This window comes from Sceloporus occidentalis, unplaced genomic scaffold (genome assembly GCF_023333645.1).
Source record: "Sceloporus occidentalis isolate IW3139 unplaced genomic scaffold, rSceOcc1.0.p SCAF_20, whole genome shotgun sequence".
In the NCBI taxonomy this organism is placed as follows: domain Eukaryota; kingdom Metazoa; phylum Chordata; class Lepidosauria; order Squamata; family Phrynosomatidae; genus Sceloporus; species Sceloporus occidentalis.
In genome coordinates, this window is record NW_028317000.1 from 10,031,933 (window position 1) to 10,051,579 (window position 19,647).

General features: G+C 41.0%; 1 protein-coding gene across 2 annotated transcripts in view; it reads right to left on the reverse strand.

Annotated features, from left to right (window-relative positions):
* Window positions 1-19,647, reverse strand: part of GON4L (gon-4 like) — a 60,645-nt gene that overhangs the window by 30,345 nt on the left and 10,653 nt on the right. For both annotated transcript variants that reach the window (XM_089483089.1, XM_089483088.1), the window contains 8 exons: window positions 17,812-17,862; window positions 15,757-15,855; window positions 14,688-14,807; window positions 12,113-12,286; window positions 9,799-9,991; window positions 9,568-9,669; window positions 4,410-4,450; window positions 4,220-4,323 (listed from right to left, as the gene is read on the reverse strand). In XM_089483089.1, the coding sequence (XP_089339215.1) occupies window positions 4,220-4,323; window positions 4,410-4,450; window positions 9,568-9,669; window positions 9,799-9,991; window positions 12,113-12,286; window positions 14,688-14,807; window positions 15,757-15,855; window positions 17,812-17,862 (884 nt within the window). The remainder of the gene's footprint in view (window positions 1-4,219; window positions 4,324-4,409; window positions 4,451-9,567; window positions 9,670-9,798; window positions 9,992-12,112; window positions 12,287-14,687; window positions 14,808-15,756; window positions 15,856-17,811; window positions 17,863-19,647) is intronic.

Sequence of the window (19,647 nt, forward strand, 5' to 3'; positions counted from 1 at the left end):
GTTTACAGGCACAGCATCTGTCTTTTTAAGTAGTTTGGAGGCTTCCCTGCACAATAGCCATTTTAAAAAAACTAAGGCACTGTACAGATGGGCCCTTATGGGGCATTGTTGTTATGTGCAAGGGGCAGCGCTTCCATACACGACTCTCCCCTCGCACGTGATGAGGGCGTCAAAATGGCGGCGCCCTGTACATATGGGCGCCGCCATTTTGACATGACGGACGCCTAGCGTCCACATGTCCCGGCGCCTTTGTAACGCCGTAAGTGCGCCATTGGCGCCTTGCAGCATCACAACTGCACTGCAGAAAGAACCCGCTTTTTGCTGCATGAGGGAGCCGCACAGTTTGTCTGCTGCGGCTCCCTTGCGCAGCAAACCGGGGCGGCGGGAGACCATCCTTTTTGGGCGGTCTGTATCCCGCCTAAGTGACTTCCAGACACATTGATTTCCATTTTTTGGCATTTTTGAAGTTCCATGAGATCATTACCAGCAAAACTAGCCCTTGATCCACTGCTGTTGCTGGTCCCTGCTCTAAAAGGTATTAAAAGTTCCATCTTTCTGCATTTCAACAAAGGGTACATTTAGATAGGAAAACAGGAAGCTGCCTCATTCCAAGCCACACCATTTCTCCATCCTTGCCAGCCAACTTTATGTGTTCCATTTTTACGAGATGATTGTGTGCCTCAAGATGTGCACCTCAGAGACTGAACTCAAAAGACTGAGGCAACAGTTATATAGAACCACTGGCTGCACCTCAAAGCAAGTCAATTACTCAGCAGAAGCCCCTGCCCCTTAAACCATGGCACATGACTAAAAATAAAAATTCCACACACAAATCTTTAAAAAAACAACAGTCAAAGAGTTAAGGATGACACCCACCCATCCAAACACTGCTCACCTTCTGCTCCCTCCTCTAAGACTGCATGTTCCCTAAGGCCTGTCAAAACATAAGTCTACAGCTATTGCTGGATGGACATCAATGAAAGAGCCAGTCTAAACTCTCTTGCCCATCATGGCTACTCAAATCTAGCAGAGTTGGATTGACTAGGTTGGTTCAGCAGTGATAAATATGTCACTATGTCAGAAGAGATACATGCCTGTTGTCTTGAAGAAGTTGTGCTGCACCCTCTCCAGAAGAGGATTTCCCTGGACCCATAGGTATGTGAGAACTACCACCCTGCCACTGATATTTCCATTTTGAACAAGGTGCATCAATGGGTGGTAACTGGGCCACTTCAGATGTTCTTGGAAGAAATAGATAATCTGAGCCCATTTCAGTTTGGTTTTAGGCCATGGTATAGCAATGAAACAACCTTAATTTTTAATAATAATAATAATAATAATAATAATAATATTAAATTTTATTTTTATACCGCTTTTACAAAAGCGGTGTACACAAAATTTAAAACCAGTTACAAACACATCATCAAATAGATTTCTTTGGTCTTGCAAAGAAATTCAGAAATATTTATCATGTCCCAATAGACATATACTAGATATTACATTACAAAAATTTCCAGAAATGTACTTATTGAATATGATGAACGAAGATGTAGAGAGGAAGTATGGTAAAATCCTAAATTATGCAATTACTTTAGCAAGAATTTCATTACCCAGAAAATGGAAATCAGATGAAATCCCTGATAGGAGAGAATGGTTGTTGAGTTTGTACGAAGCTATGGAGATGGATAAATTAACCCTTATATTGAGAGGAGAAACAACTAATGAGGTTGACCAAACATGGGAAAAAGTACTGTCATATTTGGAGAAGACCTGGGACATATAATAGATATAAAGATATAATAGATATAATATCATAAACATTTATTTCTATACATCTGAATATTAACTGAAATACATAACTGGTATCGAGGGAGAGAGAATGGATCTAAATAAGTTTTGATTAGCAGTATCTAGATTACTCAATTTTCACAAGTTAATATGTTTTGTTATAAGTGTGAAGAATGCAAGTGGAGGTACAACGAGATGATAAATGAAAGTCAAATGTAAGAATAAATAATAATAAAATTTTTATTTCTATCCCGCTTTTTGCCAGGCAATCAAAGCGGCGTACAACAGGTTAAAATACATCCATATATTCCATAAGAGGAACAAAGCAACCAGTATTGAGGAGGGAGGGAAGTTGAGTGAAAAGTTGGAAGAAAGAAAGTTTTAGTATGTCAAAGAAGATCTGAGCAAGTGAGGGAGGGACGTCAGCGACATGGAGATAGGAGTTCTTGGAGTAGGTTAGGGGAGGAGAGTGGTAGGTTAGCAGTGAGATTAGGGTAGGAAGAGTGGGGTCAAGAGAGAAGGATGCTAGAGTTAAAGAAAGGAGGAATAGAATAGTTTAAAATAGGAAGAAGGGAAGGAATTGTAGATAAGAAGAGGGTAGAGGAATGATATGAAGAGCACTTTTACTGTAGTGGAATTGGTTGCTCAACCTGACGTTGATGTATTGCTGAAGACTAGTATGTATGCATATTTGTATATCTGTAATTTTGTACGATTGTTTATGTTTGTTTGTGTGAGTCAAAGCTTCAATAAATAAATAAATAGATAAATAAATAAATAGATAAATAAATAAATAAATAAATAAGACCAATAACACAATACAATATACAAATCTAAAACAATCATTCAAAAGGGTGAGCCAGGAAGTTGATGGGATCAAAGTACACTAGTTCATTTTCCAGAGGGGAAGGCTTGACAGAAGAGGAAAGTTTTTAGCCTCTTTTTGAATGTTTCTAGAGGGGTGATCAGGCGGAGTTCCTCGGGAAGACTGTTCCAGATTTTTGGGGTCACTACTGAGAAGGCCCTCTGGGATGTAGTAGTGTATTTAGATGATGGAATTTCTAGCAAGTTCTTCCCGATTGTTCTGAGTGTGCGGGGCGGAATTAAGGTTGATGAACTACTCAAGGTAAAAAACAGGAGAGTGCCACAATATTGGTCTTCCTGGATGTGGCTGTTGATACCATTGATCATTGTTTGTTACTGAATCAGCTCCATCAGATGAAGGTAAGAGGCACTCCATTATAGTGGTTCTGCTCCTATCTGTAGGATCAGTTCAGTTCATCTGTGATGATGCCAGCTTGCTGAAACATCAACGGCTGTACATACTGGAAGGAGGTCTTGAGTGGAGTGCCTCAGAAATCAAATGGGCTTCAATGTTTTTATAGAATTATAGAACCACAGAATCATAGAGTTGGAAGAGACCACAAGGGATCTCCAGTCCAACCCCTTTCCATGCAGGAAATCACAATCAAAGCATTATCAATAACTGAACTTTCAGAACACTCTTCAATAGCAGCCATATGTAAAACACATCACAGTAATCCAAACGGGATGTAAATAAATCATGTCACACTGTGACTAGATCACACAACTCTAGGTACAGCAGATGGACTCCTGGTCACTGCAGAAGAATAAATTACTATAGCTAGAATCTTTTGTCTGGAAAGCATTTGCTCTACCACTGAACTAGATTATTTCCTAAAATAATAGCCATCTCTGAAGCTTCAAGCATAAGGACCTCTTTCTCATACATAGAGCTGCAGCATCCACTGACACTTCAGGAGCTTTTTTGCTTTAGATTGTTACTAGGCAAACATGTTCACGCCATCACTTTCCAGTATTACTCAACCTAGAAAGGATGGCCATGGCCCAGCAATTCCTCTGTCTCCTTTCCCAAACAGAGATGGCATTCCTTTTTGCCACTCTGCCCCATATTTAAGGAGACTCAACTGAACTCACAACAGTCTTGGCAGAAATTAGAAACTCAATGCTAAGAAGAAGAAACAAGACTATGGAAAGACTCCGCTCTCTGGACTAATAAGCTCATGGCTTCATCACCTTCCCATGTATCCTACCCACCCATCTACCTTCTCTTTCAAAGGTCCACCTTCATTCAATAGAATTCTAGGCAGTTTGTGCATGGGAAGTGGTTCTTGGACAGTTTGTTATCTAATCACTGATCAGACCCAACCCTCCTTAGCTTCAACAAGCTAGCTACATCACATTGCTTTCAGTCCAGCAACCCAGGTACTGCTACACCTCAGGTGTTCCTTTGTCAACCCAATAGCAATGGTGAAAGATTTCCCTGTAAGTAGGATCTCTGATCAACCCCCCCGCCAAAAAAAAAAGAAACAAACAAATAAAAAACCCAGAAACTGACATCCCCTAATAATGCAACATGCTGCCCCAAGGCTGACCCAGAGCATCTTACCTGAGCACTTGTGGAGTGTTAAAATTTGGCCGGGCCTCAGCAGCACTATCCTCATCTTCTGGTCCCTCATCCTCCACATTGGAGAAGCCCATCTCATCCTGAAACTGAACAGAAATATATAGTTGTATCAACACGGAAAGTAAAAAATGCCTTGGGGGCAAGATTTTGCAAGGATCACTGAAAGCCTTACCGTTTCAAACAGCTCCTCCATCAACTCATTCACTTCCTTCTCTGAAAGATAACCAAACATCTGTAACTGAGCTTTCTAATCACCACCAACATAACCCTATTTTTTGTTAAGTAATCAGAGAAGAAAAAGGTATGGCATGTAATATAAAAAACACAGAATTAACCTTAATCCAGAAGAATTAATCAACTTGCATTGAGTTCTGGGGTGTTTTCTGACCCTACAGAAATTCAACTGTCTTGAGAATGAGCAGGAAGGTTAGGGTTAGAGAAAGAAAAATTGTATGGTTGTTTTTTTGTTTTGTTTGTTGTTTGTTTGTTTTTTGGTCTTAATATATTACACTGGCTGCTGGGACAAAAGTATTCAGCTGGTAAATAACAGATTGGTTGAGAGCATTTTAGCTCAGTTATTTTCTGGCATTTCTTTCTCTTTCTCTTTTCTTCCTTCCAGTATTTTTATCCCACTTCATATCATAAGCCCTCTCCATTGTGTATATGTGTACGAATGTGGATGGTATGTTATTTTATGTATCACATTTTAAAACTTTAATAAAAAAATAAGTTCTCTCAATTAGGACAGTTTAAAATGTAGAACATTTATAATAAATATTATTTCAAATAAATGAGTCTAACTTATAACAACATTATCATAGGGTTTTCTTGGGAAGGCTTATTCAGAGAGCGTTTGCCCATGCATTCCTCTGAAGCTGTCAGAATGCAATATGTCCAAGGTTTCCCTGGATGAGTGGGGCTTCAAACTCTGGTCTTCCAGACTTCTAGGCAAACGTCCAAACCACTACACTACACTTCTTCTCAAAAATAACTTAAAAGCTAAACATTGCATTATTTTAAAAACTGATGTTAAAATAATATAAAATCATATATATGCACATACACAATGAAGTAATTAGGCCACAAAGGCTTTTGTAAAAATGGGACCAACATCAGCACCAACTGGGGCTCCAGTGGGACATATAGGGCAAGAGGCTAAAATCTGGGGGACATCCAAGTGACAATATTATAAAATGTCAGTCTTGTGCAATAATACATAACTCTGAAGAACTAAAAAACAACAACCTCTGAGTAGATAATGGCTAGTAGGACCCTGTCCACAACTTTAAAACTAGATGATGAAGCAATTACTTCAAATTGCTAGAACTTTGACCTATAAAGCTCTCTAGAGCTCAGTTACAGTCTATTAGAAGGACTGTATCTATGTATATGAGCTGCTCAAGCTTCAAGAACTTCTGAAGAGGAACCTTTCTGTCCCTCAACCTTCTCAGATACATTTAGGAGGAACAAAGGAGAAAGCCTTCACAGTGGCTGCTACCAAATTTTGGGGCTCTCTTGCTAGAGAAGCTAGAATAACTTATTATTTGCTCTCCTTCCACTGGCAAGTCAAAATTTTCCTCTTTCATCAGGCATTTAGGAACTGACTGCTTGGCTTTTATGGGGTATTGAGATGTTTTGTTGATTTTTTGAATATTGTATTTTAATTAATTTCATGAATGGTTTTAATTGTATAGATTGTTTAACCAGTTTTAAATTATATCCATATCTGTATCTCTATATACAGATAGATATAACTGGTGTTTCTGGAAAATTTTAATCTGTACTGGTTTTAATCATTTGTAATCCACCTTGTGTCTCATCATGGGGAGAAGGCAGGATATAAATGATTATTATAATAGTAGTAGAACTAATACTTGTTATTTTAGAACTACTATGTTCCTCAAGCTTTGGGAGACTGTTTAAAAATACAAACAAATTAGATATCTAGATACTTAAGACTTGGTTTAAATGCAGTACAGCAGCGGTTACCAAAAATGGATGGACAGGTTATTCTGGAGTACCCCTGATACTGTAATGTTAACAATGAAGTGGCCAATATGTTTAAAGTTAACTTAGGTGAGATGGCTTGTAAACTGTATTATTAAACTGACTCCACATCTTCTACTGGTGAATAAGCACAGCCCGCTGAAATCAATGGCTAATCCATCTTACTCTCAGAGGGGAGGCCAAAGGATATTTTGACAACAGAAAGAGATCTAGGAGTCCTAGTAGACCACAAGTTAAACATGAGTCATCAATGTGAAGCAGCTGCTAAAAAAAGCCAATGCGATTCCAGGCTGCATCAACAGAAGTATAGTGTCAAGATCGAGGGGCGTAATAGTGCCATTCTATTTTGCTTTCGTCAGTCCTCATTTGGAATACCACGTCCAGTTTTGGGCACCACAACTGAAAAAGGATGTTGACATAGGATCATAGAGTTGGAAGAGACCCCAAGGGCCATCCAGTCCAACCACTGCCATGCAAGAACTCTCAATCAAAGCATTCCCAACAGATGGCCATCCAGCCTCTGTTTAAAGACTTTCAAGAAGGGGGACTCTACCACACTCTGAGGAAGTATGTTCCACTTTTGAACAGCTCTTACTAATAATAATCCTAATGTTTAGGTGGATTCCTCCCCCCCCCCCCGCAGTTTACATCCATTGTTCCAGGTCCTGTTCTCTGGAGCAGCAGAAAACAAGCTTGTTCCCTCCTCAATATAACATCCCTTCAAATATTTAAACAGGACTATCATATCATCTATTGACCTTCTCTTCTCCAGGCTAAACACTGATCAGAATGGTAACTGCAGCCAAGAAATAAGAAGACATGTCCAGAGGACACTCTTTACTCTTTAGGATTTTATCTACTTCTTTCATTGCTGTCCTTCCCATTCTTAGTCTTCTTATTTCTTGGCTGCAGTCACCATTCTGATCAGTGTTTGATCCTAGGTATGAGAACTCTTTAACTATTTCAATTTCTTCATTGTCTAGGGTGAATTTATGTATTTCTTCCATGGTCATTATTTTTGTTTTCTTTATGTTCAACATTAAGCCTGCCTTTGTGATTTCATCTTTGACCTTCCTTAGTAATTGCTCCAAATCTGTGATGTTTTCCAGTAGTAATATGGTATCATCTGCATATCTAAGATTGTTGATGTTCCTTCCTCCTATCTTCACTCTTTTTTCTGATTCTAACCCTGCTTTAGGCATGGAGCAGGGTGTTATCAGTACGCTGATGACACCCAGATATATTTCTCCATGTCTCGGTCTTCAGCTGTGACTTCAGATGGTGTCTCGCCTCTCAATGACTGTCTTAAGGCAGTAATGGATTGGATGAGGGAAAACAAATTGAAGCTGAATCCAGACAAAACGGAGGTACTTATGGTATCGGCTCTGAACCAAGGCATCGGGATACAAGCCCCAGTCCTAGAAGAGGTTGCACTCTTCTCAAAGGACTGTGTTCGCAGTCTGGGGGTGCTCCTAGATTCGTCGCTTCACATGGCAAATCAGGTGAATGCGACAGTCAGGAGTGCCTGTTATCAGCTTCAGCTGATACGCCAGCTGCGCCCTTTCCTGGAAGTCAGGGAACTTGAGACCATAGTACATGTGCTAGTAACCTCACGCCTTGATTTCTGCAATGCACTCTACATGGGCTACCCTCTTGCTTGGTCCGGAAACTTCAATTAGTTCAGAACATGGCAGCCATATTGGTCTCTGGTACATCCAGAAGAGACCATATAACATCAATCTTAAGATCACTCCACTGGCTGCCCATCAGTTTCCGGGCCCAGTACAAGGTGTTGGTTATTACCTTTAAAGCCCTAAATGGCTTGGGTCCAACCTATCTTCGGGACCACCTCCTTCCATATAATCCTCCCTGCACATTTAGATCCTCAGGGAAAAATCTGTTACAGCCTTGTAAAACTAGGCTGTCAACAACCTCCCAGGGACCTTCTCAGCTGTTGCTCCCAGATTGTGGAATGGCCTGCACATATTACCACCCTAAATAGCTTTAAAAAAGCTATAAAGACGGATCTCTTCCAGCAGGCCTTTCCTGAATAGTTCTCCGGCCATCAGAAGGAAAATCTAACTGCTGATCTCCAACTCCACCACAGTTACTGTATTGTTTTTTTAAGTATGTTTTTAATTCCACACTGTTTAATTTATTTTAAAGGGGGGGGGGGGTTGAGGATTTGTACTGTATATTTTAACTTTGTAAACCGCCCTGATTGCTTTTTGTAGAGAGGCGGGATATAAATAAATTTTATTATTATTATTATTATTATTATTATTATTATTATCATCTTGTGATTTTTCTGCATATGAGTGTATCCAGAGGGGGGCAACCAAAAAGGTGAAAGGTCTGGAAACCAGGCCCATAGGGGAACCATGCCCTACTTAGGGAGCTGGGTATTGTTTAGCCTGGAGAAGAAAAGATTGAGAGGTTAAGAGGATAACCCTATTTAAATATCTGAAAGGTTATCACACTGAAGATGGAGCAAGCTTGTTTTCTGCAGCTCCAGAGACAAGGGTCCAAAACATGCTGCAGAAATAATCGTTTGAGTTCACTTTAACTGCCCTGGCTCAGTGCTAGGGAATCTTGGGAATTACCAGAGCTCTCTGACAGAGAAGTCTAAATGTCTCACAAAATTACACTTCCCAGAATTCCCTAGCACTGAGCTAGGGCAGTTAAAGCAGTTTCAAACTGGATTATTTCTGCACTGTGTTTTTGACCTAGAATATGGAGCAATGGGTTCAAACTACAACAAAAGAGATTCTACCTCAAGATTAGGAAGAAACTTCTGACAGTGTGAGCAATTCAACAGTAGAATATACTGCTTCAGAGTGTAGTGGAGTCTCCTTCTTTGGAGGTTTTTAGTCAGTGGCTGGATGGCCATCTGTCAGGAGTGCTTTGATTGTAGGGTTTTTTAATAGGTCTTGAACGTTTTGTGAACGTTTTTAATGTATTCTAGAAGCCGCCTTGGGTCCTAGCCTGGGAGAAAGGTGGTAAATAAAATACATACATACATACATAAATGAACAATATGTTCCTGGATGGCAGGGGGTTGTGTTTGATGGCCTTTGAGGTCTCTTCCAACTCTCTGATTCTATGAGTGCCTAGACTTCTGTGGGCCTTTCTGGCTTCAAATCCTAGAATCTCTGACTAGTGGTCATGCTGGCTTGGAGGAATCTGGGATCTGAAGTCCAATCTCCTCAGTGACTTAAATTTTGAGAAATGCAGCTTTATGTTGCTAGTAGTGAAAATAGTAAATGGATGTAAACAAAGGCAGCCACAAAGCAGCCATAGTAAAAATTCTTAAGAGAATGTACTTGTGATCCTGACAGCTCGATCATTCCTGAAGTCCTCCGTGTCTGGTTCATCCAGATCCTCCAAGAAGTTATACTCAGGATCATCGTCATCATCAGCCTCATCTGGAACATAAAATATTTCTTCAATGAGACAAGAAGTCTGTGCTTCTTAAAAACAGGGTTGTAAGGGGAATGCCCTTGCCCAAGGGCTACGTTCTGAAGACATACTGGGCCCTGGCAACTAGTACATGCCTTCATTTTCCACGTCATCATTCATGAGGCCACTAAGCCACCTTTTCCAATCTTCGTCATCAGCCGTGTTGGGGTCGTACATATCCGGGGTGATGTCTGGGGCACGGAGCTCGGCCTCCAACTGGCCAAGGGGCACATCCTTCAGGGGCCTCTTTGATCGGGTGCGGAAGGCAATCAAGCTGTCTTCCAGGGGCTGGGAAGTAAGAGGAGGGGAACAGAACACCTTAATCTTTTGGTACTCAAACAGACTCCTCTATGTCACTTTGTGATATAGTAGTTAGAACAGCACGCCCAAACTGTCTGCCACTCGGATGAGTTTGGATGTAAATCCCATCATTCTCAGCAAGCATAATGGCAGGGGGTAATGGGAGTTGTAGTTGAAGGCATGGCACTTGAAGGGAGTAAGTAACAGTATTCCAGCCTGTGTGTTAAACTAATATTAGGTAGGAAGATAACAGGTTTAAATCCACCACTCAGCCATAAAACTCACTGGGTGACTTTGAGCCATTCACTGTCTCTCAGCCTGATCTACCTCACAGGGCTGTAGTGAGGACAAGATGCAGAGCTAGCACCATCTGTGCCATTACGAACTGCCTGGAGAAAAAGTGTGATACTAATATAATGGCCTGAATCCAACTACTAGTGTTTAACACAGGAGGCTAACTGAATTGTGGGACTTATGAAAGTGTTGGCTTACCGTTCTTTTACTGAGCCAATGGATGAACTCTGTTTAGGATATAAAGACACACGGGTGGACCAAAAGGGAGAAGTATAGAAGCATAAGAGTATAGGACTATAGGGCTAGCATAGTAAGTATAGGAATACAGGGCTATTCACACGTTCAGTTCACATTCAGCTATCAATGTATTTGTTACAGTCATATCCCACCTCTACTTCATGGTGTAGATGTATGAGACACATTTGGAGGACTTCCTCGTTTTGTACTCACAACACCCCTGTGAAGTGGGCTGCGCCAGGAGATAGGCTTTCCAAAATAATCAACTGAGTTTTGTGGCTGGTGAGGGACTAAAACCAAGTTTGAAACTTAGTTCAATATTCAAAGAAAAAGAAAGTAAACTGCATGCGGATTCAGGTTTTTCAGACATGAAACACTCTAGATATTCTGTACTACAAGCAGTTGCCTAAGCCAATATTAGATTGTAAGCCTGCGAGGAGGGAATGTCTTTGAGAAGCATTATATAAAAGACTCCTGGAGACTTTTTGATTAAGGAGCTGGATAAAGATATTCTAAATAAAATAAACAAAAACTGGCCTGTTTGCCCAATGTAGAGTGCTGATGGGCACTGATGACATAGTATGGCATAAATCACATTGGAGAATGAACATCTTCCATACTATGTCATCAATGCCCATCAGCACTCTACATTGGACAAACAGGCCAGTCCCTCTGCCAGAGGATAAATGGACATAAATCAGATTAGGAATGGGAATACGGTACACAAAAACCGGTGGCAGAACATTTCAATCTCCCTGGCATTCTATCTCAAAAATCAGAACAGCGGTCCTTGAACAAAGGTAGACTGGAAAGAGAAACAGTAGAATTGTAGTTCATCCATAAACTACAGTCCCTCAGCAATGGATTGAACAAAGGTAATGGCTTTCAGGCTCACTACACACGTTTATCTAACCCCATCCTTGGGGGGGGGGCATCCTACACTCATCTATTCTCCCCACCTACAGGCTAGTTTTCAAAGCCAAACTGGTCTTGCCACTTCATTTCCATACACAATGACCAGTCCCCAATGTCTTTGTTCACTAACAACTATTGTTAAAACTGGACTTGCTACTTCATTTCCATACACAAAGGATTTTGAATTTGAATTGACATTTTCACATACCAATGGCATATATATGTCTGTCCCTAGTTTCTAATCCACTAACTGTATCTGAGGAAGTAGAATGAAATCTACGAAAGCTCATGCTGCCAACTTCTTTCTTTTGGTTGGTTTCAAATGTGTTACAAGATCTCTCTACATACTGATTCTACAGACAAACACAGCTATATCTTTGAACTCTAACATATATGTGTTAATAAAATGGTTTTTTTTAAAAAAGTAACCCATCTAACAACACCCCTCCATATCAGAATAACCTGTAACTCCTTTGAAGTGGAATATAGGCCATAAAAAGGTGATATCATAATAAATTAATATATCACTGCAAAAACAAGAAAAGTCTTTGACACTTTGAGGATTGTGTTTCTTGTTTCTGTGATGAAATATTAAGAGGGGGACCCCCAAGCAGAAAATGTTAAATGGAAGATGCCATTCAGCCCAGCCTATGATACCTTTACCTGGTAGGAATCCATACACACAGGACTTGATGCCAGCTCCTCATCCACTGCATGCAGTTTCTCCATGAAGGTGCTATCCTTGCTTTGCTTGGGTTTGGGTGGTGGGGGAGGTCCCATAGGCATGACTTCAGCACTAATGTGCCGCTGAAAGGGAAGTGTAGTGTCTTTCTCAGCCTGATAAACAGAAGAGAAACCTCAGCTTAACTTATTAAACTTCTACTCTTTTAATCTGTTTTAACAAAAAGCTTGGATAAGTCATTATAGTTCACAGAATCTCTCAGCTCTGGGGCATATTGGTTGAAGGATTCTGGATGTTGTCGACCAAAATAACTTTTCCAAGCTCTGATTCTATGTGGCAGTGAACGAGAAAAAAAAGGAGGGTGAGATGGCAGGGAGGGAAAAAGAATCCATCAGTATCAAAAGCTTCACTTATATGTGCATTGGCTCCAACCACAAGCTTTCCACTACTGAGCCGACCCTTCTCCCAATTGAGTTTCCCTGTGAGTTAAGAGTTATTCATAGAGAATGAATCCTAAATAAATCTTAAACATTTGTTTAGAGCAGCAATCGCTGGGAGTCCGCAATGTCCTTGCAAGGGGTTCACGAAGGCTTGAATAAATGTTATCAGCCTCAGGTGGAAGGCTGGAAAGCCCTGGAATGGGGAGAGGAGGAGGAGAAAGAAGAGAAGGAGTGGGGCAGAAAGGAGAGCTTGGACTGCCATTTGCTTCATGACTTTGCACAATCTGGATACAACTCAGAGAGCACTAGCCATGTGTCAGACCACTTTCCAGAGAATTTTCTGCCTCATAGCGCTTCGAACCCCCCACTGAACATATCAGGCCCTGGCAACTAGTACAGCCTTCATTTTCCACGTCATCATTCATGAGGCCACTAAGGGCCATTCAGTCCAACCCCCTGCCATGCAGGAACTCACAATCAAAGCACCCCTGACAGATGGCCATCCAGCCTCTGCTTAAAGACCTCCAAAGAAGGAGACTCCACCACTCTCCAGAGGCGTGTATTCCATTGTCAAACAGCTCTTACTGTCAGGAAATTCCTCCTAATGCTGAGGTGGAATATTTCTTCCTGTAGTCTGAATCCATTGCTCCGGTTCCTATTCTCTGGAGCCACAGAAAACAAGCCTGTTCCATCCTCAAGATCACACCACTTCAAATATTTAATTTAAAAAGGTAAAGGTAGTCCCTTGACATGAATGTCTAGAGATAGCCGACTGTAGGGGGCGGTGCTCATCTCCGTTACTAAGCCAAAGAGCCAGCATTGTCCAAGGACTACTCCGGTGGTCATGTGGCCAGCACGACTGCACCAAATGCTATTACCTTCCCACCAAAGTGGTACCTATTTATCTACTTGCATTTACATGCTTTCAAACTGCTAGGTCGGTAGAAGATGGGACTAGCGACAGGAGCTCATCCCATCATGCAGCACTTGGGCCTCGAACTGCCACCTTTGCAATCTTCCAATTGTTAGAATTGGCGTCTTAACCATTAAGCCACCACATCCATTATTTATTAAATACTTAAACAGGGATATCATGTCACCTCTTAACCGTCTCTTCTGCAGGCTAAACATATTCAGCTCCCTAAGTCTCCCCTCATAACGCATGGTTTCCAGAACCTTCACTATTTTGGTCACACTTCTCTGGTATGCTCCAGTTTGTCAACATCCTTTTTGAATTGTGGTGCCCAGAACAGAACACATTATTCCAGGTGAGGCCTGATCAAAGCAGAATACAGTGGCATAGTTACTTTTCTTGAATTCTCCACAGCTCATGCACGCAAATATACATGCCTAGCAAGTTAAGTCACAACTCTTCATGTCACCTGACACTACTACTGACACACACACACACACACACAGTAGTGGAAATACACCAGAGAGATCTTTGGTGGCCAAAAAGCAAAAGGAAGGGAAGCAACTGGATGAGATCTAGTCAGCTCAGCTTGGGGGATTTTTTTTTTTAAAAAGGTTCTTCACTGCACATCTCACAACTTTAATTAAATATTTAGCAACTTTAAATAAAAATTGATGCACTTCAGAATTTCAAATGCAAGTCTTGGTGGTCTACAGCAAAAAAAAATATTTAAAGGGGGTCAGTGGTAAAGAAAAGGTTAAGAACAGTTGGTTTAAAGGTCCAGTATGTGCTGTCTGAGAAGGGCTGGAGTGTCAGGAAGCTTTCAAAATAAAGAGGAAGAATGCTCCTGCTTCCATATCTCTTACAGTTCAATGGAGCATAGGCCTACAGGGAACATAGAAGACTGAAGAAGATGTATTGCCACAGGGAGGATTGAGTCCCTTGTCATAGCAGCATAAAACTGAGGATGCACTTAAATGTTTGTTTTGCTGTCTGTCATGATTAGGAGGTATTCCCTAGGTCAGAGATGGGAACTTCTAGAACATATTCTGTTTCAATTTCCAGAATTGCCAAATGCAGGTTACTGACACTGGTCATGAGACCAGTGCTAGAGCTGATGGAAGGTGGGAGTCCAACAGTGAGGAGACAAGAAGCTCTCTTCCCCATCTTAGCTCTGAGGATATGTTTAGAGAACCATCTCACCTCCAATGGTGTAGTGCCTTCCTCATCTGTCTCTATCACGTCAGCAGATTGCCTTGTTCGAGACCTCTTGGCTCCACGAGGTGAGGAGGCAGTACTTTCCACATCACTCTCCATTAGGCTCTATGGAAGAGTGAGATGCATAAAGAAATCAAGGAAGCAGGACAGCTAATATCCTACATCCTGTTGGGTACCCTATGCCTGCAGTATAACCTTTAGTACATACTAAAGAAAGCCAACCTGAAAAGCAACTGACAGATAAGGTCCATATGGTCACCTCCCCAGATGCCAAGGTCATTAGAGGAGCCTTCACCTTCAATCTAAAGTGGTACAGCCCCAGCCAACTAATTAAAAATTGGGCTTTTGCTGGTTGACACCACTCTTTTTAAAAAATCTAAATCCATTGGCAATTAAGTTATAAAAAGTTTACCTTGTAATAATCTGATTAAAATCTGTGTCTTTTTATATATTATCTTAGTGTGTGTACACATGCCTTAAGCCACCTGTCAACTTATGGTAAACCCACGAATTTCACTAGTCAGAAGTAGTTTTGCCAGTTCCTGAAATACAGCTTACAACACCTGATATTCATTGACAGTTTCCCATCCAAGTACTAGGCAGGGTTGACTCTGCTTAGCTTCCAAGATCAGAAAGGATCATGGGGATTTAGAGTATTTATAAATATTTATATAAGCGGCTTAGATCTCAAAACAGTCAGCAACAATAACAGAATGTACCATATAAAGCAATACACAAAACATGAAGACATTTACTTTAACCATAAATAGATGGCATTGCTCAAGTACCATTGGAATTTTTCTTTTATTATTTGTTCTATCAATTTAACAGGCAGATGTTCTGCATGTGTGCTTTGTTATGTTTTCAGATAATGTGGATGCTATTCTTGAATGACTGTTACATTCATTTTTATTTTTTAAAAATAAAGTTGGTGTTGGGGGTAATGGGAATTGTAGTCTAACCCAGTCACAGTACAACCAGATTGGAGGATTATGGGTGCAAGCATTTTATAACAGTCAGAGCTAACATAGCAATAAATGGCCAGATGAAATACCTCTTCTGCTGTCTCATCCTCTTCCTCCTCCTCTGGCTGGTACTCTTCATCTGAGGAGTCATCTTCCTCCAGAGGAATGTCCACAAACTGAGGGGGCTGCTGTAGGGAGCAAGAAGGCAACAACCAGCATCAGAAAATAACACAGAACACGAAATGACATTTTTAAAGATGGTGATTGTTACTGGGATACTAGATTGTTACTGGTAAGAAAACAGGATACCAATATCTCTAGATCAATACATAGATACATTTTACTAATAATTCACAAAGGGCACAGCCATTCTTAAGTCGTCCTCATTGTTATGCTCAGACACCTTGAAGCTGAAATTATAGACTGACTCAGACAGACTACAATACAGAACCTAACAAGCTAAAGAAAAATCCCAGCAATCTAGAATTGTAACACAAATAAGTGTACTAGTGCATGTTGTCGTACTTAGAATCATAAAGTTGGAAGAGACCGCAAGGGCCATCCAGTCCAATCCCCTGCCATGCAGGAAATCCAAATCAAAGCATCACCAACAGATAGCCATCCAGCCTTTGTTTAAAGACCTCCAAAGAGGGAGATTCCACCAGACTCCAAGGGAGTCTGTTCCACTGTTGGACAGCTCTTACTGTCAGGAAGTTCTTCCTAAGGCTGAGATGGAATCTCTTTTGCTGTAGCTTGCATCCATTTTTCCGGGTCCTAATCTCTGGAGCAGCAGAAAAGAAGCTTGCTCCCTCCTCAATATGACACCCCTTCAAATATTTAAACAGGGCTATCATATCACCTCTTAGCCTTTTCTTCTCCAGGCTGAACATCCCCAGCTCCCTAAGTCGTTCCTCATAGGGCATGGCTTCCAGACCCTTCACCATTTTAGTCACTTTTCTTTGAACATGCTCCAGTTTATCCACATCCTTTTTATATTGTGGTGCCCAGAACTGGACACAATATTCCAGGTGAGGCCTGACCAGAGCAGAATAGAGTGGCACTATTACTTCCCTTGATCTAGACACTATACTTTTATTGATGCAGCCTGAAATTGCATTGGCCTTTTTAGCTGCCACATCACACTGTTGACTCATGTTCAACTTGTGGTCTACTTGGACTCCCAGATCCCTTTCACATGTATTTTTCATTCAGCCAGGTGTCCCCCATCCTATATCTGTGCATTTCATTTTTCCGCTCTAAGTGCAGTACCTTACATTTCTCCCTGTTGAATTCCATTTTGTTAGCTTTGGCCCAGCTTTCTAATCTATTCAGGTCGTTTTAAATTTTGATCCTGTCCTCTGGGGTATTAGCTATGCCTCCTAATTTGGTGTCATCTGCAAATTTGATGAGTATGCCCCCAATTCTGTCATCCAAGTCATTGATAAAGATGTTGAATAACACTGGCCCCAGGACAGAGCCCTGTGGGACCCCCCTGGTCACTTCTCTCCAGGATGAAAAGGAGCCATTGTTGAGCACCCTTTGGGTTGAGAACAAAAGAAAGCCCTACTAGACAGTTCCTGTTCCTCATATCTCAACCCTCCTCCTGACCTCCATTGCTAACAACCAGAATGACTCAGCCTTCCATTCTTTCGTAGGTAAGTAAAATGGGTAATAACATTTACATTATACATTATTATAGCAATACAGCTTGTTGACCCAATGCTAGGCACTTGTGGGAACTGTAGTTTTGTGAGACATTTAGCCTTCTCTGTCAGAGAGCTCTGGTGCCACAATAAACTACAATTCCTAGCATTCCCTAGCACTGAGTCAGGGCAGTTAAAGCAGTCTCAAACCGGTTTATTTCTGCAATGTGTTTTGGACCTTAAACATCTTTCTGTCACATCATGAAAAACATCTCCAACCAGCACAATGAACAAGGAGGAAAAGAAGAAAGAGAAGTGGCCTGTTTCTGGATTATTACACTGAAATAAATATTTTTATGTATGTTATACATGAAAAGCCAAGGCAAAAGAAACAACACACACATTGTTCTCTAGGGCAACCAATGGCAGGGGGGAGTTTGCTGAAGAAGGCCATAGTTTTTGTCTATGACAGGTCCACTAAGGACCTAACCAGATACTAACCTTGATTTCATTGGCCTTCTTGATAGGAGAAATATTCCAGGTAGGAATTACCTAAAGAAAACCAACATTACTATATAAACATCTTCACGGTAAACATTTTCAAAAAAGCACCTGGATTTTATAACTGGTCCTGCTTTTCATTTCATTTACTGTACTTGTGGTCTGTCTTTCTCTATTAAATTTCTATTCTTATGAAACACAGATGAGAAAATAAGACAAGAAAATTAAGACATACACCTAAGAGAGCCATGTGGTGTAGTGGTTTGAGCACTGGATTTCAGTTCTGAAGACCAGAATTCCCACTCAGCCATGGAAAGTCACACTCTCTAAGTCTCAAAGGAAGACAAAGACGAAACCATGCCCTATGAGGAATGCCTTACGGTGCTGGGGATGTTTAGTCTGGAGAAGAGAAGGTTAAGAGGTGATATGATAGCCCTGTTTAAATACTTGAAGGGATGTCATATTGAGGAGGGAGCAAGCTTGTTTTCTGCTGCTCCAGAGAACAGGACACGGAACAATGGATGCAAACTGCAGGAAAAGAGATTCTATCTCAACATTAGAAGGAACTTCCTGACAGTAAGGGCTGTTCAACAGTGGAACAGCCTCTTTAAACAGAGGCTAGATGGCCATCTGTCGGGGATGCTTTGACTGAGAGTTCCTGAATGGCAGGGGATTGGACTGGATGGCCCTTGTGGTCTCTTCCAGCTCTATGGTTCTATGCTTCTATGATCCCCTCTGAATAAATCTTGCCAAGAAAACCCATGACAGGTTCGTCTTAGGTTCGCTGTAAGTCAGAAACGATTTGAAGGCAACAACAACACCTAAAATACATCCGCCATACAATTATCTTTTCTTCAGGCAAGGGGAAAGCAGCCAATCAAATAGTGAAACTTAAGATCTGAAAAAGCAACTTAGTTGTAAGATCATCAAAGAAGACGAAAGGTGCAGAAAATGGAAATTGTTTTAGATTGGAGTAGGCCACCACATGGCAGGCAGTGGCCATGTCCCCTCATGCCACACTCATGCATTCTGGAGGTATCAGAAGGGGCCAAATGTCATTTCGAGTTGCTTTTGTCATGTTTAAAGTATTTCTGATGGGGACTGGAGCTTCTGGGAAGAAGCATTGAACCACTGCATTTGCAAGGAGTTTTTGTGAGGTTTACTACTTTTTAAAAAAATCTCCATTTCTTTATATAGTACCATCAATGTACATGGTACTTCACAGAATAAAACAATAAAAGAATTATCCCTGCCAATGGCATATTAATTTTTTAATTTTTTTAAGGTACATGGGAAAGAAGTAACATAGTAGAACAGTAAAACTGTAAAACAGCTGTTTGAGATCCAGGGATTTTTGTGTTCAGGGACCACAGAAGTGGGGCTTGTGGACTGCATGAAGCCCAAAGGGTGTACTTCTCCTATCCCTGTGATAAATCATTTGGGGAGGGTGCCCTTAGTGACAGGGGGTATTGCCAAGCAAGGAAAGAGAGACATTTGGCTCAGCCATAGAGCCAGAGAATCCTCACCCTTGTTACTGAAAACGTTTTTCTATCAAGGGCTATTTGATCCATATGGTATGTGTGGATTAACTTTATAAATGGATTAATATAAGTTGATAATTGCCTTATAAGCACCACTTTTATTGCACTCAATTCACTGTCTTCCACATCAGCCCTTACCTTTCACGGAGAAGGTGGTCTGTGAAATGCCTGCCTTGGTATCCACTGGGATTTGGTTCCAGGATCCCTCATGGATACCAAATCCATTAAAGACAATGACATAGTAAAACAGTGTATCATGTGTGCCTTCAAGTCATTTCCAATTTATGGTGCCTAA